The 24174-nt window shown below is 44.6% G+C and overlaps 1 protein-coding gene across 1 annotated transcript; it reads left to right on the plus strand.

Moving 5' to 3' along the window:
• The first annotated feature begins 14172 nt into the window (after nt 1-14172).
• On the plus strand, nt 14173-22711 carry yipf5 (Yip1 domain family, member 5). The gene is made up of 6 exons (XM_062537020.1): nt 14173-14290; nt 15307-15419; nt 15753-15928; nt 17456-17601; nt 17892-18073; nt 20333-22711. Exons 2-6 carry the CDS (start codon nt 15313-15315, stop codon nt 20493-20495), a joined length of 774 nt encoding a protein of 257 aa, XP_062393004.1. The 5' UTR covers nt 14173-14290; nt 15307-15312; the 3' UTR covers nt 20496-22711.
• The last annotated feature ends 1463 nt before the right edge of the window (nt 22712-24174 follow it).

A 24174-nucleotide genomic window follows, 5' to 3' on the forward strand; every position in this document is an offset into this window, starting at 1 on the left:
AAGGATGTCCACTCACTAAGACCTCTGCAGGAGAAATGACTCGCATGTCATCGCACCGCCACTCACAGCTTAGAAAAACAATGAAGTAATAAGGAACTTTCAGGAACTGTAAGCTCTCTTGGGTTCCATCAACCGCATGTTACGCTGTATTCAAAAGTTCACTATCCGAAATTTGCCAGATAGAGAATTGTGGGAGTGCTTTGTGTAGGTCACTAGTCAGGGTCCTGACGAGCTTCTCGTGAGCACGGCGGCTCTGTGTTGGCATTACCGCTCGTGGCCGTGAAGTGCATCATGGGATCGCGCCGGGCGATAACTGCGCTGGCAGAGGTCAACCCAGAGTGACGACCGCGGGCCCCCGTGAAGCTTAACATGAGATCGTGCCTGACCTGCTGCGGAGGCCAGGCAAGATGCCAGACAACGGATAATTGTGGCACGAATAAGGGAACCAGACTGACCTGAGCTATGAGAATATTGCAATTTAAGTAGCAGAACAGTATGATTATAATCACGCGGAGATAGCCAGTTTGGGCAAGGTCACAGGCCGGGGTCCTGAAGTGCACCGCTGTATCACACCAACCAGGCTGCGCTAGCAGCATTTGGTGAGATCTCTGTGAGCACCCTAGCCTGGTTTTCACCATACTTAGCTCAATCTTTTAAGATTGAACCTTGGTCTGGGGAGGCTGTGCTTTGTTTCTACTGAGCTTCGCGTCGCTTAAGTTTCGTTATCGTCACATCACCGGCCAATAGCATGCCAGGACTAGAGTATGGCCATTTCTGATTGGAGCCAAAGGTTCTGGCAGTAAACAGCGGAGATAGATCTGCTGGTTTCCAGCCTGAGCTGCCGGGTGAAATTCAAATTCCCTGTAAGTTCAGGCAGGGTTCACCAAGCCTATGAGCACCCCCGTCATAAGCGCGACGGGAGGCAAGGGGGAAACGAACGGGAGGCGAATGGGGAGGTGGTGGGTTGCGAGCGAGAACAACGCTGCAGAAGCACCGGCAGCTGAGCGTAGACTATGCCATCAAGTTTATAGGAAGTGGAGGCGTGGCAAAGTTTCGTCATGTTCCTCTCGAACCTCCGTTTGCAACGACATTTCGGTTCTAAATGCTTTTTGACTGACTTGCGTTCAATTTGTTGAAAGGGGTGTTCCAATGAGAGGAATTGGCTTCAATCCGCAAAGGAACCTTGGTTCATATCACCACACAATCACTGGACAGTGACCTCAAGGTCCGTGTCAAATGCCAATACATTACCCTTGCATGGGACTCTGACTCTTCTCTGACTAGCATCTCATCATGAAGGCCTTCCCAAAGAAGTTCATGAAAGGCAGCATATCAAATTATTTCAATGTCATGCATTCCAATGCTGTGCCATGGGCGGAAGAGTAGCTCTGATAGAGAGTTTTGCTTCAGAGATACGAAAGCTCAAGTAAAACAAATGTTATATTGCCCTGTAGGTAAGTCCCAGTCCCAGGAGGCTTTGCTGATTTGTACAGTTTATGTGAGCTTCTTCTTCCTCCCTAGGAAATCTGGTAAACGTACTGTAGTTCATGCATTACTCATTTCTGGTTCAGTGATAGTTAACAATTTTGCTTAGAGCAAGTTTTTTTGGCTTAGTCTTTATTTTTTGGGTCAGTTGTTGTGAATTCGGGCAGAGAGCCAATAACTTCACATTGATTTATTTATACAGAGCAAATAATTAAGCAGTGCACCCAAATATATTTGCACTGGACATAATTAGCAAAGATTACTCCACAGAAATATCGACACGAGAGGAGATGAACGAGTAGTTCACATCCTTGCTGAGATTTAGACTTGGGAGAGGGTACAGTTTCAAGCCAAATGTCAAAGTAAAACAAATGCATCCAGAAGTTTGCTGTGAGATGAAAACTGTGGAGGACTGCACTTCAAGTTTGCAGTGTGAGACTTTAAAGAAAGAACATGCAGCATATTTTTATACGAGCAGAAACAGTTGCATTGTCAGAGTTTTAATAATATCTTGCTGAAGTTACTCCCCCACCAGCCCGTCCCCATCACCCATAGGGACGCAGTGACAGTAAGAGTCTTTCCCTTCCCTGCTCCGTCATGCCTTCACCCTCTCCAGTACTGTACGTGTCCTCCGTATCCTCATCCCTCTCAATTGGGCCCCTGGGGTATAACGTGATCACCCCCTTTCTGCCCCTTACATGGATTCTTGACATTTGGCCCTAATATAGCTCTGGTGACGGTATCCATGTGGCAAATGATAGCTTTTGCTGTCAGATGATGATGACGAGAAAAAGTGTGAAAACTGAAAAAACCAACTGTCACTGTGGTGCCTGTTTTAGCTTTGATACCACTTGAGTGACTTTTTGTCAGAAAATGACATCTTTAATAGCCATATGCAGTAGTTTGAGACGGCGTCATGCACCATCTGTGTCAGCCAGTGCCTGTCTGTAAATCAGGCAACAACCATTTTTATCTCAAGATGGTCGGGGTCCAAATGTCTCAATCAAATCATAGTTCATTTTCATGAATTAGTCGCAACCTATCTGCAACACTCTCTCAAACACGTTCCCTTTTCAACATTTCCAACAGGTGATATGTGAAAAACAGGAAGCAAATTTGTGAACAGCAAAAGAGGACTGTGAGAGTTGCAAGCAGATCCCAGATCATTTAGCCCTCATCTTGTCCTTGGGGTCAATTTGAGTTTTGATGGTGGTTATTACACTCTTGTTAAGTACCATACCACAACAAAACTGTGTAAAAATATTAATTATAATCATTTTTTGAGAGTTTATTTAGCTGGGGTCAAATTGAACCCAAGGATAACGAACGTCGGTAAGATTTGAGGATAAAATAAGGGCTAGTGGTGTGAAGGGTGTTGGTTTCTCCTGGTTAAGAAACTGCTGTGAATCTCAATCAGCGGCTGGAGAGCAGATGTTTTTTCCACTGTGTTCCAAAGCCGGCCATTCTCATTCAGGAGACTCTCATAATGATTTTTTACGATTTGATGGAGCAGCACTGCCCGTATTCCTCTGCATTGATCCTGAAACACGATCCTCCCTGAAGTGTCTTCCGATTCACATCATGGGCTAGCCACAGCACTGGCCTGCACTTAGCTCATTACTGTAGTTCTAAATGGGGTTGGGAGTGTGCGAGTCTGCCCCTCGTGGGTAAAGAGGAGATCAGGCTTCATAATGTGTTAGTGTGCTGCTGCTATAGTGTAATAAAATAATCATGAATGTTTTATGATGCCCTATTAAAATCAAAGTAGAAAAAAAGGCAGGGAGAGAGAAAAAAACATTTTATGTAAAAAAAAGTAGATGGAATTATGCTTGAGCAGGGATGGTAAAAACCTATTCTTGACCAAGCGGCCATGTTCAATCCATCACCTGGCAAATGGCTGGTTGTCAGATTCTCTTCTTACTATGGAAACACGATACACACATACACAACCCCTGTCACACACAAACACACTGACACACAAACTTAGACAGAAATAACACACCCAAATGCACACAGAAACCCACTTCTGCACACGCGGACACATTAGCACACATGCACACCCGCTGCACGTGCATCACATGATGCACACACACACACACACACACACACACACACACACACACACACATAGACTCAGGGCAGGGAAGGAAGGCAGGCACTTTTCCCAGCTAAACTAGGTCCATGTTTTTTCCCTAGAGACAAGCAGTGTGGAGACGGGGCTACACTAAGAGCTCTGGCAGCTGCTGCTGCTGCTGCTGGAGGAGGAACTGAAAGCATGGCAGCGCGTGCAGTCTGAGCACAGATAAGAGAGAGAGGAGTGGAGAGAGAGAGAGAGGGAGGTGGAGATGAGGGACAGAGAGAGATAGAGAGAGAGGAGTGGAGAGAGAGAGAGAGGAGTGGAGAGAGAGGAGTGGAGAGAGAGGAGTGGAGAGAGAGGTGGAGATGAGGGAGAGAGAGGAGTGGAGAGAGAGAGAGTGGAGTGAAGAAGGGATAGGAGTGGAGAGGGGAAGAGCAGAGAGGAGAGAGAAAGACAGGAGTGGAGGTGAGAGAGAGAGAGGAGTAGAGAGGATAGAGAAAGAGAAGAGAGGAGAGAGAGAGAAAACGAGAGACAGGAGTGGAGTGGAGCGGAGAGAAGAGAGATAGAGAGGAGTGAAAATGAGGAAGAAAGAGGAGAGAGAGAAGTAGTAGATGATAGAAGAGAGAGGAGCAGAGAGGGGAGAAAAAAAAGAGATGAGTAGAAATGAGGATCGTGGAGAGGAGAGAGAGAGAGAGACAGGGGGGCAGCTAGGAGACGCAAGGAGGAGTAGAGAGTAGTGGAAGTAGATGAGGATGATGAGGACATCCTGGGTTCAGAAAAGAAAAGTCCTGCCAAGCATTTGATCCAAACATTTAGTAAACCAGCTCATCCTAATTAGCATTAGATCAGATAATAAGCGATATCACCTGTGTCAAGTGCACAGGTAGAGAGAATATATGGCTGGACTTCTACTCTCTGGAACTGGGATGTCTGCCTCTGAAAAGGGAGTAGGGGGAGGATGGAGTGAGCAGTAGAAAGGAGAAAGAAAGAGAAAAGTGGAGAGGAGAGAGAGACAAGAGTGAGGAGGAAAGAGAGGAATGTAAAGGGGAGAGAGAGAGAGAGGAGAGAAAGAAAAGGGCAGGATGAAAGGAAGTGAGAGATGGAGAGCCATGGAGAAGGAGAGGAGGAGCGAAGTGGGGAGAATGGTAGAATTAGAAAAGGAGGAAGAAAGGGAGAGAGAGGCATAGCAAAGGGAGGAATGAAAAGAGGAGCTAGAGGAGAAAAGAGAAGACTGATTAGAGCGGAATCAGGGGAGAGAGAGAGGAGAGAAAGTGGAACAGAATGAGGAGAGAGCTGGGGAGTGGAAGGGGAGGGAGAGAGGGGGGAGAAGGAGGGGAGATGGCTCGGCTTGTCCGACTGGCTGAGAGCAGACAGAATGGGCAGCAGATTCCGTAATGATTCATCTGAGGGGTAGACCCTGGCTCCGAGGCACTGGGCACCCGTAGCAAATGAGATACTGACCGCTCAACAAAAGGAGGAAGGGTACTGACAGGAAAAGGCTGATTACATGACCCTTTAATGTCTAATACAATGGCACCCTAATGGAGCAACAGGCCCCTGGTGCACAGGCCATACAGCCACACGATGGGCTTCCCCTGGGGCTCACAGTTACTGGGACCAATGGCTTTGGTCATTACCATAACATCAAACCCCACCCGACCCACAATTTCCTCCTTTTTTTTCTCATACGCTCACGTCTCACTATTTTTTCTATTTCTCTGTTAGTTATACTCGAGGGAAATTTGCAATTTACATCAATTTAGCGGACACAATTGTATAGAACTGACAGTGGCAGTATTCTTCGAAATGAGTCTGAACGTTCCTGTTTTTATGGCCCATCTATTTCCCGGCTGCAAAATGAAGAAGGACATGTTCAACAAGGTTAAGTTCTTCATATACAGTGAGGAGCACATGTATTTGATACCCTGCTAAAACAGGAATATAAAATCATCATTTGACAATTGATCTTAATGCCTTAACTCAAAAAATTAGTACAAATCAAACCGCCAAGGACACCAATTTTCTTTGTGATTGAAGAATGTATCGTAAATAGATAAATGTTTTCCTTAAATGCTAGGGGAAGGAAGTATTTGACCCCCTATGTAACCCTATGGGAATTTAACACATAGGGTTAACATAGGGGCAGGCAGATTTTTATTTTTAAAGGCCAGCTATTTCATGGATCTAGGATATTATGCATCCCGATAAATTTCCCTTGGCCTTTGAAATTAAAATAGCCCCACATCATCACATACCCTTCACCATAGCTAGAGATTGGCATGGTGCTTTTTCCAGTAGGCCTATTAGCCTGTTTGATTTGCATTGAGCTCAATGAGCATCAAACAGGCTAATAGGCCTACTGGAAAAAGCACCATGCCAATCTCTAGCTATGGTGAAAGGTATGTAATGATGTGGGGCTATCTTAATTCCAACGGCCAAGGGAACTTTATCAGGATGCATAATATCCTGAATCCATAAAATAGCTGGCCTTAAAAAATAAAAATCTGCCCGCCCCTATGTTAACCCTATGTGTTGAATTCCCATAGGGTTACATTGGGGGTCAAATACTTACTTCCCCCTAGCATTTAGGAAGAACATTTATTTATTTACGAAACATTCTTCCATCACAAAGAAAATTGGCGTACTTAGCGGTTTTATTTGTACTCAATTTTTGAATTAAGACATTAAGATCAATTGTCAAATGACGATTTTATATTCCTCTTTTTAGGCAACTTTAGCATGGTATCAAATACATTTTCTCCTCACTGTATATAGTCATTTATTCATAAAAGAGTCTAGTGGTAAATGAGTAGGTGTGTTGGCATGCGTGTGTGGCTGTAAATGAGAGCATCAGCATGTGGGAGAAATAGAGAGACAGAAGGAGAGGGAGGGAGAGCAAAGAGCCGGTGCAAGAGAGGAATCAAAATAGCCGCCGCAGGAGAGCGGGAAAAAAGCCGACTGAAGAGAGTGGGCCTCTTAAACACCCACGCAGCCTTCTCCAGGTGCACTGTAATTAACCTAACCAGGCCCACCCTTGCTCCCCATGCACTGACAGGAGGAGGCCTGTAGGGGGCACAAGGAGGTGTAACATTTTGCATTCTTAAGTACAGGGTTACGGTAAATTGACCTTTTCTTGGAGGAGATTGTTGAAATATTTTCTTTGGCCTTTCTACTCCTGGCTCTATGGGTCTGATGACAGTCTAAGGACTAAGACTGTGGCTCCATGCTCCGAGTGGGTGGAGGTTTCTTTACTGTATTCAAGTCTAGTCTGATTTCCAACACCCATGAGAATATGCAGCAGATGCTTGGCCTTCACACCTTTACGACTGACATTTGAATTTCCAATGACGTGCTTGTACCTTATGCTGCCATCTCCACGTTTTTGTGTCCTTGTAAAAATTGCATTGAATAAAATCTGTCAAAGTATATACCCCCTGTCATATAACAACCCAACCACAAAACATGCACATACAGATACATACATACATGAATACATTTACGGTGAGATGGTGAAATAAAAGCTTCCCTACCGTTGAGGTAATAGTCTTTCTCAACCTTTTGACTCTGACTCAACCAGAGTTGCTATCTACAGTGTGTACTGTTTTTCTTTAATTTATGAAATGTATTTTGCCTTTATCCTGCACCAAAGGCTGGTTTTGTGTGAGCTAAAGAGCTAAACATATGACAGCCTATTTTATGTGTGTGTGTATGTGTGTGTGTGTGTGTGTGTGTGTGTGTGTGTGTGTGTGTGTGTGTGTGTGTGTGTGTGTGTGTGTGTGTGTGTGTGTGTGTGTGTGTGTGTGTGTGTGTACATCATCAAATACATCTGTGTGGTGAAGCTAGTTTCCCCCTTTTCATGTTTTGAAGGCTACTGGGCCAAAGGGCTGTTAGAGTGTCCACAACTTACCAGCCAGGTCTCTTATCAGTGCTGTGTGAATGTAGTTGCCAAGCAAAGAGATCTGACAAATTGTCTGTCAATGGAGAAGACAGCTGTTCAGTGAAGCATGCGTCGGTGCTGTCTTATCAAAAGCCCTGCTACAAAATGCTAAACATATTCCTCCCTTTGATTTTGATTCATTGTGCTACAATTCAGACTACACACATTAACATCTTTTTAATCTCCCCGCTACATCTCTCTATCTTTCTCTGTCGCTCCATCTATGTATCCATTTATCCAACTACAGTATACAGTGTGTGCATGTATGCATACAGTATACAGTATACACCATATGTGTTTATATTTGTATGTGTTAGTATATGCCTGTTTTTTGCATGGTTATGCTTTATGTTTACATGTTTACTTGTGACTATTTATGCCGGTGGTCTTGGAAAGATGCTCCTCCAGTTTTGCTTCATCCATCCTTCATCTAGATTTGTGAAACCCCTGTGTTTCTTGGGAGTATAGGAGGTGGGTGAGGTACAATTTAACTAAGCTACTCAACCATTTGTTGTTATACTGGAAAGCCAAAACTGCTGTTGGCCGTGGGTGTGTGTGTAAATCACTTTTAAACTCAAACAGAGACTATGATGATCACACAGACTTAAATACGCACAGTGAATAAACAATAAGCCGCAGAATGTTAGATGTTGCAATGCAACTTTAAAGCCTAATCTTGCTGTAAAGAACATATTCTGTGGTGTGATAGATTGCCAGTGGCGGTATTACTGGGGTGTCTAACAAAGTCACAAGCTTCACATCCTTTGCTTTGGTGTGTTTGCTGTGCGCTTGCTTTTTTACAAACCAGAAATGAATAATTCTCAGTGCAAGCAATGTTATTATATCAACTCAGCCTTTTGAATCCAGTTTGCTCTCTGATCCTCACTACAGTATTCCCATCATGTTAGTCTGTATACAAGACCTACCTGTGAGAAGTGATGACAGCACCTGCAGTACATGCACACAGCTGTGTGTGACAGCTGTGATTGACAGCATTGTCTTCGTATATGTGATAGGATGACTTCCTCATCAGCACTCATTGGCTATGACAGTATAGCTGGCCTCGCCCTATCAGGTTCTCCCCACTACATGTCAGCCTGCGTGTGTGGGGCCAGCCAGTGATGACTAATTTATTGCTCTTACCCTCAGGCAGTCAGTGCCTTAAAAATGTATGAAAGAAAATGCAGAATTACTATTAGAACATCATCCGTTGAACGTGTGCCTGTGTGTTTGAGGGAGCTCCAAATTCACACGCTGGAAACTCCCCAATGTATACTTCCCAAACTTGCTCTCACACTGTCTGATGAAACAGTGGAGTTGTTTAGAGTTGAAGTGGAGTTGTTTAAATTTTACTTTAAACTTTACGGCATTGGTGTGTATGTGTATGCGTGCGTGCGTGTGCTCGGTGTGTGCGTATGTGTCTGCGTGTGTGTACAGTATGTGCTTGCGTGTGTGTGTGTGTGCTTGCGTGTGCGCGTGTGTGTGTGTGTGTTTCTGTGAATGGGTGTGGTTGTCTTTGCATGTGTGCATATGCATGCCGTGCAGGCATGCTGCATGTGTAGATGAGTTTGCCAGTGTGTGTGTGTGTGTGTGTGTGTGTGTGTGTCTGTGTGAACAGAAAGGAATCCTGGAATGGAGGTGCTGAAAAGGCTGTTGTAATCCACTCATACATCGAGGCAATAACACAGGATTAAAGTAAACACTTTAGCAGAAGGTAATTATTCCTGCATGGCAATTCACTGACCTAGATTTGCGGCATTCTGTGACAGTTTTCAATTTTCCTTTCATTAAGCGGATAAAGCAAAGCCATGCTCTGGAACTTTTAAATGTGATTAGACGATGGGGTAATTCAGAGTGTCCGGATTAGTCAAGGCTTTTTTTCCAATATAAATTCATGATAGTGTATGAAATTGATTTTTCCCTTTTAGACAAGAACGGATCCTGTCGCTATCTGGCAAATATTAACAGCAGTGCGATGTTAATATAGCCTCTAAACGTTTGACATGACACAATGTGGTAAAGGTAATAGCACCGTCAATGTTTTTTGTTCAAAATGGATTAAGGGAATTTAAATCAGTATTTTTGCTCGGTGTGTGTTATTCTGTGTTACCTGTGATGTGGAGGAACAAGTTAGCGCTGATATGTTTGAAAATATTTAGAACATTTACTTCTCAATTAGTAAGGATATTATTATTTAGATATACCACACAACAAATAGAACTACAAAATAGTAATAAAACATTCATTGACACATTCAAATAAGCTCAACAGTATTTTAACAGCAGGAACATTGTACTGCTCCACTACATCCACCACATAGTGCATGGCGGTCCTATTTCTGTTTTCCTATTTCTACTTTCTTTTCTTTCTTTCTTTCTTTCTTTCTTTCTTTCTTTCTTTCTTTCTTTCTGTCTTTCTTTCCTTGCCTCCTTCCTTCCTCTCTCTGCCTTGATTTTCCCCTGAGGGTAAATGCATGTGTCCGTGCTCCTGTGCACTGATGATTAGTGGCTCTCACACTGTGAGTCTCCAGCATCTGATTCATGATTGAGCAAATCACAGAGCTCCATGCCTCCCAGATACGCTGCATGTCTCCTCCCTCCTCCACCCTCCTCCTCCTCCTCCACCACCTTGCTCTGATGGAGCATCACGGGCAGCCTCCGTGGCCCACAACCACGGACCACAAGCTTCTGCCAGAGCTCTGCTACTCACTCTGCCTCCTCCACTCTGCCACCTCTCAAATTGCACCCCTATCGAATGCACCTGTCTAACAGAGAGCCGCTCTTAGCCTGCTCATTGGATATCTCTACTTCGCACGTCTGTCTGCTGGCGAGGAGGGTTCCCAGAAGACGTGTATTTTTAGAGCACCCTGCGCACTAAACTAAAGCATTGTCTGTCTGTCTGTCTCTTTCTTTCTGTCTCTCTCTCTCTCTCTCCCTCTCTCTCTAGGCTAAAGCATTGTCTGTCTGTCTCTTTCTTTCTATTTCTGTCTCTCTCTCACACACACACACACACACACACACACACACACACACACACACACTCACAAGACTAAAGCATTGTCTGTCTGTCTGTCTGTCTCTTTCTTTCTATTTCCGTCTCTCTCAAACTCTCTCTCACTAGACTAAAGAATTGTCTGTCTGTCTGTCTCTTTCTTCCTCTCTCTGTCTCTCTCACACACACTAAAGCAGACTCTCTATCTCTCTCTCTGTTTTATTTGCTACATGGAACCATGGACGCATCATTATCACTACCATCTATTTGGTATGAGTGATGGAGGGTATAGGCATTCTCTATTTTTCACACGATACTGTATGTGTGAGAAAATGTTGGTAACACATTAATCCATTATATGATTGATAAATCAAAGTGTAAGCTCAGTAAACTGGGTAAACCCAGCCTGATCTGCCGGCGATTTGGATTTTGCCCTGCGGTTCAGGCTGGTAACCTGCATATTTACATTACATTACATTACATTTCATTTGGCTGACGCTTTTTAACCAAAGTGACTTACAACATGGAAAAAAACAATTAGGTTTTTTAAGAGCATTTCAACAACAATAAACAATACAATAAGTGCATCAGTGGGTCTAATAAGTGCATAAATAAGTGAATAAGTGCATGAGTGAGTGCGATTGTCTGAAGTAGTGCTATGAGAGGAGATGTTCTTTGAAGAGCTGGGTTTTCAGACCTTTTTTGAAGATGGCTAGGGATGTTCCTGCCCTAGTTGGACCAGATAGTGCATTCCACCAACGAGGGACGACAAATGAGAAAAGTTTGGATTGGCCTGCGCGTGCTGGCGGAAGAGACGTCGCTCAGCTGAGGAGCGCAGCGGTCGTGTGGAGGCATATGCCTGTATGAGGGCATTGAGATAGGTGGGGGCAGAGCCGGAGAGTACTTTGTAGGCAAGCGTTAGAGTCTTGAATTTGATGCGTGCGGCCAGCGGTAGCCAGTGTAGCTGGATGAGCAGTGGGGTGACATGTGCCCTTTTGGGTTGGTTGTAGACCAGGCGTGCTGCTGCATTCTGGATCATTTGAAGGGGTTTAACAGCGCAGGCTGGGAGACCTGTCAGGAGGGCGTTGCAGTAGTCAAGTCGAGAGATGACTATTGCCTGTACCAGGAGTTGGGTAGCATCTTGAGTCAAGTAGGTCCTGATTTTCCGTATGTTGTATAGCGCGTAGCGGCATGACCTGGCTACTGAGGCTACATGATCGGAGAAGGTCAGTTGGTTGTCAAGAACGACTCCTAAGTTTCTTGCAGTCCTGGTGGGTGCAACAGACAGGGAGTCGATTTTGATGTTGATGTCATGATGAATTGTAGGTTTGGCTGGGAGGACCAGCAATTCTGTTTTAGAGAGGTTTAGCTGAAGGTGGTGTGCCCTCATCCATGTTGATATGTCTGAGAGGCAGTTTGAGATTCGTGTGGAGACCAAGGGGTCATCCGGTGGAAAGGACAGATAAAGCTGTGTGTCATCAGCATAGCAGTGGTATGAGAAGCCATGCGAGTGAATGATCTGTCCCAAGGAGGTGGTATAGATAGCAAAGAGCAGGGGGCCCAGCACAGAGCCCTGGGGGACCCCTGTGGAGAGGAAGTGAGGTGCAGAAAGTTGTCCCAGCCATGATACTTTAAACGAGCGGCCTGTGAGGTAGGATTCAAACCAGGAGAGAGCTGAGCCAGAGATGCCCATGTCTGAGAGTATAGAGAGAAGGATGCTGTGATTTACCGTGTCAAAGGCAGCCGATAAGTCAAGCAGAATGAGCACTGATGACTGAGCGTTCGCCCTGGCCTCCTTTAAGGCTTCTGTTACAGCCAGCAGAGCCGTTTCGGTGGAGTGGCCGGTCTTGAATCCAGATTGATTTGGATCCAGAAGATTATTCTGTGAAAGGAATTCTGAGACTTGTCTTGAAACTGCTCGCTCTATACCTTTGGATAGAAAAGGCAGTAGCGAAACAGGACGGTAGTTCTCAACTTGAGCCGTGTCGAGTGAAGGTTTCTTAAGTAGAGGTGTAACCTGGGCCGCCTTGAATGCCGCTGGGAACGTGCCAGATGTTAGGGAGGCATTGATCACATGCGTGATGGCTGGTGTGACAGTCGGGCCGATGGACTGAAGCAGGTTCGTCGGTATTGGGTCCAACGCACATGTGGTAGGACGGCTGTATGTCAGGAGTCTAGCTACATCACTCTCAGAGAGAGGCGCAAATGTTGAAAGGGATGTTCCAGAGGTTTGAGAGGTTTTAGCAACTGCGTCTGGTGAAGAGAATTGATTGCTGATTGCCGCCACTTTGTTTGTAAAAAATGAGGCTAGGCTGTCTGCATTGAGGTTGGACGCAGGAGGAGGTGGCTGAGGGTTGAGTAGTGTTTTGAAGGTTGAGAAGAGTTTCCGGGAGTCTGTGGCGTTGTTGATCTTGTCATTGTAGAAGTCTGTTTTAGCAGCCGTGATGCTAGTTGAGAAGGAGGCTAGGAGTGTCTGGTAGTGTTTGAGATCATCTGTTGTTTTTGATTTGTGCCATTTCCTTTCTGCAGCTCTGAGTTTGGTCCGCTGTGTGCGTAGGGTGTCAGTTAGCCATGGATGGGAGTGTTTGGATCGCGCTGGCCTTGTAGTTAGAGGGCACAGTTTGTCCAGACACGAGCTCAGTGTGGAGCAGAGCGAGTCCGTGGCATCGTTGACCTCCAGAGTGGAGAAGGAGTTGAGTGGAGGTAGGTTGGAGGCAACTGTAGAGGAGAAGTGGGCTGGAGTCAGGTTGCGGATGTTGCGGCGGAACGTGACCATTGGTTGAGGAGTCAGGGGTTGTTCCGTCAGGCTGACATTAAATCGAATGAAGAAGTGGTCAGAGAGATGGAGAGGTGTTACCCAGAGGGAATCTGTGATGCAGTTCCGGGTGAGGATTAGATCAAGCTCTTTGCCAGCTTTGTGAGTGGGTGGGCTGCGAGTCAATATCTGTCTCTCCTGCTTCCTGTCCACGTTTACTGGGTCCAATCACAAACTGGCTTATCCACCAGGTGCACCCGGATCGTTGGTCTGATTGGTTGAAGGACTATCCAAGCGTACAGAGTCATTTTGAACTATACTCATTGATCACGCCTCTTGCACAGTAGAAATAAAGCACAGACTTTGATTGATCAGCATGGTGATAGCCAGACTATAAGCTTAGTGCCTGCTGTGCAAGACTGTAATTGATATGGCCTTATCATGATATTACACGGTTGTCAGAACATGTCAGTGTCTATGGTGATTGACGGGAAATAAATGTTTCATTCAGATGAAATAGTTTGAGATTGGATGATGACCTGATAATGAGGCATGAATGTGATCGGTCAAATTACTATTCATTTTGTATCCTAATGTTTCTTTATGCACGTCAAAACAATTTTCATCCATGAATGTTGACTCATGACTCATGAAACTGATGAATAAAGACAATGTGGTGTTTCCCATGCTATGAAAAATAATGAAAACATCTTCTCAGAGACTAAATTAACTTAGAAACCACAATGGACTATATTCCAGTTCGCATTTATGTACTCGCAATATCTAATAGCCTACAAGTGCACAAGTGCAATGCAAATTGTTCAGTGTGAGACACCCACTGTACGTTTTTGTTGTTCGGAAAGCTGCCTCCAGAGGGCAATATTTGTACAAATGAAAGCCTGATCTGGCCATAATCTATGGTGGTACCACCACCCGGAAGTAATTTTGTTTTACTTTTCTGTTGACACGTAAGTAGGAGCCGTGCAAAGTTGGCGGTGGTCGGCATTTCAGTACTTTGGTGCAGCAGTGAAGGAACTGCATAGAGGTATGTTTTCTGTTTGTGTACTCTAAAAAGGTTTATGTTTGACTACGTTGTCATTAACGTTAGTATTTAAAGCTGTCTCATAATGAGTCCGCTAGGCTGTCATCAGTTGAATTGGGTTGGTCTTCTCCTAAGTAAATCAGCTAGCTCGCTATTGCTAGTTCAAAGGATGGTTCCGCTATCAAAGACACCAGTCCTAATATATGTATAAATGAAGTGATTACACATGCTACATTAATATGAAATACTTGCCCATTAAACTGATTGTCTCGTTAGTTCACGAGACGGCAGGGTAACTGAATACATTCTATGCAACCTGCGTTAGCGCACGTCATCCATAATTTCTCACTACTGCAAATCCATTCTGTAAAATACAATGTCTTTAAGATGTGTGACTATGTAAGTATTAAGGACTTCAGTTTTGTTGGACCTAGTTGAGGGTCTGTGTTGGCTATCAAAGTAGATTACCTGGCTTGGAATCGATGTTTACCGACATGCTAGTGCTAGCTAACGGTGCTATCTATTTGGAAGTGTTAACTTGAAGTTAGCGTTTTCCCTTTTCCATTCACATTTCGTAACCGGTGCTAATTGTATGTACTGTATCCAGTCGAATAGCTGATGAACCATATAAGTTATGTTAACACTATGTAAGTTAACAGTATGGGATAATATGGGCTGGACCTGTACGGGTAGGGTAGTTGAATTACTGTTATGTGGCGATGGAAACCATTTCAGCTAGGCTAACTTCTAATGACCATCAGTAACGTTAGCGCTGGAGGACGACACGTATTCAGTTTGGAGGTACTGGTGGCATTTTAACCTGACCTGCCCTTAATAACTCTATTCTGTCTCTGAAGAAAGCTGTTGTCTTAGATTTGAGAGCTCGCCGATTTTCAAGTTGTTTCAAAATGTAAGATCAGCTATTGATAATGTTTAGTAGCAGTGCAATTTACTTCAGCCTACTGGGTGAGTAGATGTAGTAGCAACTAATGTATTACTCGCGCACTTGTTTTCCACAGATTGAAATGTCAGGTTTTGACAACTTCAACACGGATTTTTACCAGTCCAGCTACAGCGTCGACGACCAAAATCAGGGATACGGCTATGGCAACACAGATGACCAATACAACAAGTATGATGAGCCGCTGCCGCATACTGCACTTTTACAAAACATTTGTCTATTTTGAATAAGGCATGATCGCTTCTTTCATTGATGTTGAGGGAACGTCTCTTTTGTAATGTATTTTACAGAATGTAACTTAAAAGATTTTGTCATCATGAGACCGCAGATACACTGACTATCTTGAAAACTGTACTTTTTGTGTTAAAGGGTCGGGGTAATGATATTGATTGTTGTGTTATTGAATCAGACTTCAGTCCAGCTCTGTTGTATGTAGCAAGTCTATATCATCCTGCTCTCCCTCCCTCGCTCACCTTGTCCCAACCCCTCCCCTTGTCTTCTCAGGCAGTACGGGCAGTATGACTACTCCCAACCGATGGGCTACGCCGCCCCGGGGGTGATGCCCCAGCCGCAGCAGCCCTACACTGGACAGATCTTCCAGCCCACCCCTGCATACACTCCCGCCAGCTCACAGTCCATGTACAGTAGCAGCTTTGAAGATGAGCCACCGTTGCTGGAAGGTGAGAGTCGTGTCTGAGTTCAGGGGTGTAGTGCTGCATAGCATGGTCCGATCAGGATTCGCAAGGTCTTGATGAAACAACATTATCCATGACTGGAGAGTTCAAAATCCCTAGTGAAATGCTTAAAAGAATAGGAAAGAGATCCTCCAAATGATGTTCCTTCAAGAGTGCTAGAAGAGTTGTAATAACAGTATGGATATATGGATAGAATAGTATGGACATGGACAGCAGAATAAAGGACATTGCACCATTGCCATGTCAGCTGATGGTAGGAAACACTGTTCTCTGCTCGTTGACCTTTTGCTGTTGTTACAGTCCAATTGATGTTGTAGATGTAAGCAAAAGTCAGTGTCAATACAGGTCTTGGCCTGGATTGCTTTGTTTGCAAAGAAAAAAGTGGCCCTGACTTTTCATTTCAGTCACGGCCCTAAACCCAGGTGCAGGTTTTATCACTGGATATTGAATCTCACAGCGCATTACTTTCACCAGCTTTATTTGTGCTCCGCTGAGACTCCAGAACTCCATAACACTCTGCTGAGACGCCACCTCATAATGGCCACTGTTTGTCTTGTGCTGATGTGTGTTTACCTCGTGCGTTGTTGCCATGCCGATGCCCGGGCCCTCTCTGCTCCGTGGCTGCCCTCTGCTCAAGTGCAAGTGGCCCAGTTCTCCAGCTGTGCGCCTTTAACTGGGGCACGGCCCGGCACGCAGGAGGGAGTCAACCCGCTGGAAGTGACCGGAGGTGAACCGGCTCGTCTGATGAATGACTCTGAGCTCTGTAATAATCTCACGCTGACAACGGGGATCCGTCTTCATTTGCGCCATCTCAGGGTTTTTTAAGACACAGTTGCAAACGGGGTCTTCTGTCTTCTTGTCGAGTTGCTTTGTTCTTTTTGCCCTCAAAGCTGTGCGGTTATGTCAGTCCTTTTGAAGACCAGACTCTGTAGAGCACAATGGGCTATTTTGGATAATATGGTACTGACATATCTGCATATTCAGCTGTCATTTATTATGTGAGGCTTTCTTTTTGACACCCGATTTGTGGAAGTATGATTATACAACTTTACAGATGTGTTTTATAGCTGGATCAGATGATGACCTGATTGTTTTCTATTTTCGTGATTATTTGTGTAGGCAATAATGCAGGCTTTTGTTGAATTAGATGTGTGTTTGTCCAGAGGAAATCATATGCATTTGCACAATGAAAAACAGGCTTTGGTTTGTTTGCATATAATTGAATGCAAATGACGGGTTTGGATCTTGTCATCTATCTCTTCTCAGATAGCACTTGCCAATGCGACTCAGTGATTGGAGTAAAGCATAGGGTGGGATAATTTGATTTGAAGAACTTTTCCCCTCCCATTTAATACATGTTCTCCTGGAAGCCCATTCAGTCTTTGGCAAACCTAAATACGTTCCTCTGATAAATGGCTTGCGGCTAAAACCAGAAGAAGACATACGCAGTCCCTCCTGTCGCATGCGTAATGAACTCCATTCCTGTAGTGATCAATGGTCTCTACTTTGCAGAGCTTGGAATCAACTTTGACCACATCTGGCAGAAGACGCTGACGGTGCTGCACCCCATGAAGGCGGCGGATGGAAGCATCATGACCGAGACGGACCTGGCCGGGCCCATGGTGTTCTGCCTGGCCTTTGGAGCTACGCTGCTGCTGGTGAGTAGCAAAGGAGGAGAATAGACATGTAGGGATAGGCGAACAAAGCACAGAACAATCTGTCGTCAAGCCGTCATCTGTCGTCAAACAGCTGTCTGTACATGATCTGGCGAAGTGCCACTATATTTTTTTAACAGCAACATCATGGATTTGCTGCTAATTATTAAGTATGTACTTGAAGAATACATCATGCACGAGTGCTCAATAGACTGTACTCCTAGCATAAACTGCACACAGGCTCCTCTTGAGGCCAACAGTATATTCTTTTGTGCATCCCTCTGTGTGTCCAGTCAGGGAAGATCCAGTTTGGCTACGTGTACGGCATCAGTGCTATCGGCTGTCTCGGCATGTACTGCCTGCTGAACCTCATGGCCATGACCGGCGTGTCTTTCGGCTGCGTCTCCAGCGTCCTGGGCTACTGCCTGCTTCCCATGATCCTCCTCTCCAGTTTCGGCGTCCTCTTCTCCTTACAGTAAGTTCAAGTACAATGACACCTCACAACAGTGTCCCTGGTTGGGATTTGTCTTTTTGTGTGTGTGTGTGTGTGTGTCTGTCTTTGTTTCTTCTAGTTTTGAAGGAGGCTGTTGAACTGTGTGTACCACTGAATTATTCAGTCTTAACCGGTGTGTTGCTAGTTTGATTGACACACTTTAAAGGTGCAATGGGCACTCAGAGGCTGAGTACAGGAAGAGGTCATGACCAGCTGAGGCACATGACCTCTCTCTGGCCTGGCCTTCTTTATTGGTTTAGAGTCCGTCAGTGTGCCTTCTTATGCGCCATGGACACGTGCCTGCCTGCCTGCCTGCCAGGACAGACTTGCTGTACAGACATTTGTTCATTTATTTATATGCTTAGTTATGAATATTCTAGGAGGCTATATTTACATTTGTGATTGAGAAGCACAGATGGCAAGATTTTGTTCATTTATTCATGATCTTTCTTTTTTTTTTTAAATGTGTGTTAAAGGATTGAATGCTAATTGTTATTGGCTTGGTCTTCAGTGATGGCAACAATTACATTATTTAAAGCATTAATACTTTATGTCCCTAGAGTTCGTTTTATTTGTTGTGTTTTTGCAGCCAATATTGAACTGTTTGGACAACTTGGGTCCCATCAAGCATCTTCCGACAGTAAATCCCACAGTAAATGCAAATAATGTGAAGTTCTTCGGTCTCCATGACTGCATGTCGTGAAAGTGCAATGATGCACCGGGTGTTTTTTTGGTCTGAAAACAGAAATAGATTGGGAGACTCTCAGTAAAGTCATATGAATAGATGTCATTGTCATTGGCCCAGTGAAAAGACAATATCGCACAGTATTCCACTAAATAATTTCCCCCTACCCTCCTTTCATAGCATTTTTGTGCTAAAAAGAATCTGAGAAACCCTTAAAGGGATATTCCGCCATTTTTGGAAATACGCTCATTTTCCACCTTCCCTCGAGCAAAACAATCGATATTTACCTTGTTCCCGTTCATCCAGCCATTCTGTGAGTCTGGCGATACAACTTTTAGCTTCAGCCTAGCATAGATCATTGAATCGGATTAGACCATTAGCTTCTCGCCTGCTAGCTTCATGTTTAAAAGTGACTAATATTTCTGGTAATTTTCCCATTTAAAACGTGTGTCCTCTCAAGTTAGAAAGTGCAATAAGACCAACTGAAAATGAACCCTGCTGTTTTTCTAGGCTGATTTGACATGGAACTACATTCTCATCTGGCGTAATAATCAAGGCAACTTGCAGCTACTGGCACTACTACTGCTTGATGTCTATGGGGACTATTTTCAGATGCTGCGTACGATATCACTGCGCCTATGGTACGTTTGCAAGTTGCCTTGATTATTACGCCAGATGAGAGTGTAGTTCCATGTCGAATCAGCCTAGAAAAACGCCAGGTTTCATTTTCAGTTGGTCTTATTGCACTTTCTAACTTGAGAGGAGACGCGTTTTAAATGGGAAAATTATCAGAAATCTTAGTCACTTTTAAACATGAAGCTAGCAGGCGAGAAGCTAATGGTCTAATCCGATTCAGTGATCTATGCTAGGCTGAAGCTAAAAGTTGTATCGCCAGACTCACAGAATGGCTGGATGAACGGGAACAAGGTAAATATCGATTGTTTTGCTCGAGGGGAGGTGGAAAATGAGCGTATTTCCAAAAATGGCGGAATATCCCTTTAAGCAAGTCAGGAAAAATCAACATGCTTGGAATAGACTGGATAATAACAAACTATCATTGCTGTTCCCTCAGAATGGCCTCATTGTAGAGAGATTGCTGCATTTGGCAACAAAATCTACTGCATATCCTGCTGTTTAAACCAGTATTAGATTCATTCTGCACTTGTCTGGCTTATATGGAGTGCTTTACCCACTGGACCATGCTCGTGGCCTGTTTGTCTTCATTCTGACTGATGCCACAGATCATCATCACACTCAAGTCAGCTGACCGCTGTCAAAGTAGTCTCTTTTATCAAAGTAAAATAATCTTCTCGATCTTTGAAATTAGTATTAGATTAAAGCGCTTGTTTGAACTACTGTATATGGAGTGTCTGTTTTTGACCACGGGGGCCATGTTTGTCTCAGGTCTTCGGTGTGAGTAAGACCGATGTCACGGATGATCAGCACCGTGATGAGCTGACAGTTGTGTGAAAATAGCCTGTTCCTCCTCAACGCTCTGGAGGCTCCCCCAAGGCCCTGACACCGTCTTTTGTCTCTGTCTCTGTCTCCCTCTCCAGGGGCATGTTCGGTATAGTCATCACGGCGCTCATCATCGGCTGGTGCAGCTTCTCGGCCTCCAAGATCTTCATCTCGGCCCTGGAGATGGAGGGCCAGCAGCTGCTGGTGGCGTACCCCTGCGCCCTCCTCTACGGCGTCTTCGCCCTCATCTCCGTCTTCTGAACTGTCACCCCCCCCGTCCCCTCGTCCCCAGACCGCCCGCCCTCCATCCCACCCTCCATCCCTCCCTCTCGCCTCCCTCCTCTGGCGCTCCGGTGGCGTAGCCCACAGAAGACCGAGCACGCGCAGACCTCTTGCTATGAAGGACCAGGGTTGGGACAGGGTGGGCCTCCTCTACATCTTGGACTTAATTGCCTCTTCCCATCCAACACCCCCCCCCCCCCCCCTCCCCACACACCCCTTTCTTTGCAGCCTCCCACCCCACCACACATACCAAATTCATCACATCACATCATTTTCTTCTTTTTTTTTTTTTTTTTACACGGTTATGCAGTCTAGATGTTATTTTTGTTTGTTTGACGTGCGTGTGAGAGTGTGTGTGTGTGTGATTGTGTGCATAAGGCTAAGTGAGGTTATGTGTGGTGATATCTGTGTGTCTCTGTAAAAGTGAATGATTTAGACGTTGAGGCCTTTAGAAAAATGGTGTGTCCAGGTACCATTTGTCATTTTCTTTTTCTCTTTTTTTTTCTTTTTTTTTTTTTATAAAGAAAATCCGAGCAGAACCTTGAATGAATCACATTAAACAAGGTTGTGGGGATCAGTCACGGATTCTGGAGATGTTTAATGTGTGTATTTAATGATATGAGTAATGAAATGTGCTAGCATTAACATGTCATCATACACAGACACACACACACACACACCGCCTAGATTTTCACTACCAGACAGGTGGTTTGCATTCCATTTTTGTTGTTGTAGCCGTTGATTTAATGTTGACAGATAAGATGTTTTAATTGAAATCACCTCACCCGTACCCCCTCGTGGAGATACGTGCGTTACCACAATCTATTCAAAGCAAGCAGATCCCTGTGGGTTACAGAGGTAAGAAGGTGTTTTTGTGTATGTTCTCACTATTAAGTGATGGCAGGACCGTGAGCGTAGCCACACGTGTGCACACACACACACACACACACACACACACATGCATGCATGCCACAGCAGTCAACATTCAAGCACCATTGGTTTGTTTTAAACCGCTTCTCCACACTAGCACGTCGTCTTCATGTGTGAGCGGCCATGTGCTGTTCATGTGGAGTTGGGCCCTGTGGACATCTGTGTGTTTTGGATGGACTCTGGTGCATATGGCTGGAGCACACACTGTGTACCGGTGGCTAACGAAGCATGAAATGCATGCAGGGCATGTGGAGGGCGTGGTCACTGTTGTGCATCGGGAGTGGACTGGTGCAACCAAAGAGTTCACCCTTGTGAGTGTCTTCAACCATCCATCCATCCATGCAATTGGAAATTGATTTTAGGGCAGAATGTTATTTTTTTTTGAGAGAGAGAGAGAGAGAGAAAACAAGACTGATCCATGGAAAGGAGATTATCTCATAATATTGGACGAGTTTTTCTGGGAGGGTTTTTGTATTATCATCATTATTATTATTTATATATATTTCTGGTTGAGGTGTTACCTCCAAGATTCCAGCCCCCCTCATACAGTGTGTTTCTAATGCCTCAGGTTAACATTCACGATGTCTTGACTACATGTGTCATTGTGTGTTCTCTGGGTTCCTGCAGCCTTATTTACATCCTGGCATTTCACACAAGATCTAAATCCAGGGAATATCTGATCCTGAATCCTTCCCTCCATACCCGCCCAACACACACACACACACACGCACGCACGAGCGAGCAAGCAGGATCATCGCTATGATGTGAAATGATCTGTTTCACTTAGACCATTTCCATTGTCATGCACAAGGTTTTTTGTTTTGTTTTTGTTTTTTAAATCATATATAATTTTTCTCCACTTCTTTTTACTTACATTGTGCTCATTCCTCTTCAAATGCAGATGAAAAACCCATGGACTGGGTGCAAAATGGGAGGCTTTCTATTTTCTAGGACCCCCTCGTATAAAGAATGAATAATGCATTAAATGCTTGCGAAGAGCTTTTCTATGCTATGTATCTGTTTAAGATGGAAGCAAGGGGGCCATTTGTATCTTCACCTTACAGAGCAGAGGTGACTGCTCTCTGATGGCCAAGTATGTTTGTATACTGTATAATTTGTTTTGTACATCCAACAAAAAAGAGACAAGTTCAAAATGTCACTGTTGTGTCTTGTGGAATCATTGGTGGATTGGATTTTGGGCGTCATGCTTTTAGTGGTTTCACTGGCCATTTTAACAAAATAAACTATTGGTTGTATATATTGAACACGTTCTGAAGTTTGTGAATGTCTGGCTGATGAATGATATGGTATTTTTTTAGCAAAATGTAAGCCTTTTCAGACATGTGTTAGATCTCTGAGTTTTATTTCTGTAGGGGTGCTCTTCTCTTCACTATGGGTTATGTAAGGAAAGAAATATGGGTTAGCCACATGCATCTCTAATGCACGTACAGTATGTTGAACCATCATAAGTCTTTGCAAAGCTCTAGCAACTCCTGCTTGCTCTCTACCAAAACTTGAAAGTGATATTGACTTAAAGAAGATAAGACAGAGGACTTTAGATAGGCGGACTAAAAAAAAACAAAAAAAAAACAAGATGAATGGCTGATTGCTGTCGGCAATAACCAAGTCATTTTATTTATCTGTAAGTTTGCTAGTCTGTCTGTCTGTTTGTTTGTTTGTTTGTTTGTTTTGGAAGGGAGATAATTTAGTCCAGCCCTATGTCTTGTCACATGGTGGCAGCATTCCGGTGTCGCCCCCCCCCCCCATCCTCTGGGTTCCAGGACATGTTTGGCATTACACAGAGAGGCCCAGCATCTGGACCCAATAGAGGCCCCACATTCCCCTCTGTTCTGCTCATCAAGCCCAGTGGCTCGGCCCATATTGCATTTTGCTGACCAATCCGCCTCCCACTCCTTTTTTACAAGTGTCCCAGAAGGGCCCAGTCACTCAGGCCCCAGGCCTTCTGAAAGTGTCCGGTTACTTGGAAACCCTGAGGTCAGTTGGAGCGGTCAGGAAATGGCGGTCAGGCCAAAGTGGAGTTGGTGAGCAGATTTGCAGTATGCGTAACCACATATCGCTGCGGAGGCTGATCTGCCTTGTTTTCTCCCTGGCCAATATCTTCCATTTTTTTTTTTAATGTTCTTTAATGCATCTGTTTTTTCCTTAACAGTAAGAGAAGAGTTATGCGCCACAACCTGTATCATGACAATGCCTTAATGCATTTATTAGCATATCTGTGCTTCACCGTTATCGAGTAGGACCTAGGCTGTTGGTCCCCATAGAGGTGTAAAGATATTCTAGAATGACCAGTAGGTGGCAGTGTTGAGCTGTGCTTCCAATGTGTTTCCTTGGCAAGTCCTGTACTTGGCAGCGACCAGCCCATGGGCTGTTTGAACAGAAGTTGCATAATTGTAGTTCCAGCTGGTATGCAGTGATCAAATGTGGTGTTTAGAAAGTCCCGCTGGTGTGTAGAGAGACTTGGGAAGTGTGTGTGTGCGTGTAAAGTCCGCCATGAATACATCCCACACTGAACACACAAGCTTAACGGGCAATCTGCGGGTTCAGAGACGTCCACATCCACTTCCTGGGCTCTAAGTCTTTTTTGGGGCGACATTTGCATCATGCATATCTGATTTTCCCATAATCAAGATCTATTCAAATTGATGGGGTGCGTGAATCATCTCATTTCACTGGTGCTGTTAACAGAAATACCACAAATGGCTGATGA

Source organism: Sardina pilchardus, chromosome 5 (genome assembly GCF_963854185.1).
Source record: "Sardina pilchardus chromosome 5, fSarPil1.1, whole genome shotgun sequence".
NCBI lineage: Eukaryota > Metazoa > Chordata > Actinopteri > Clupeiformes > Clupeidae > Sardina > Sardina pilchardus.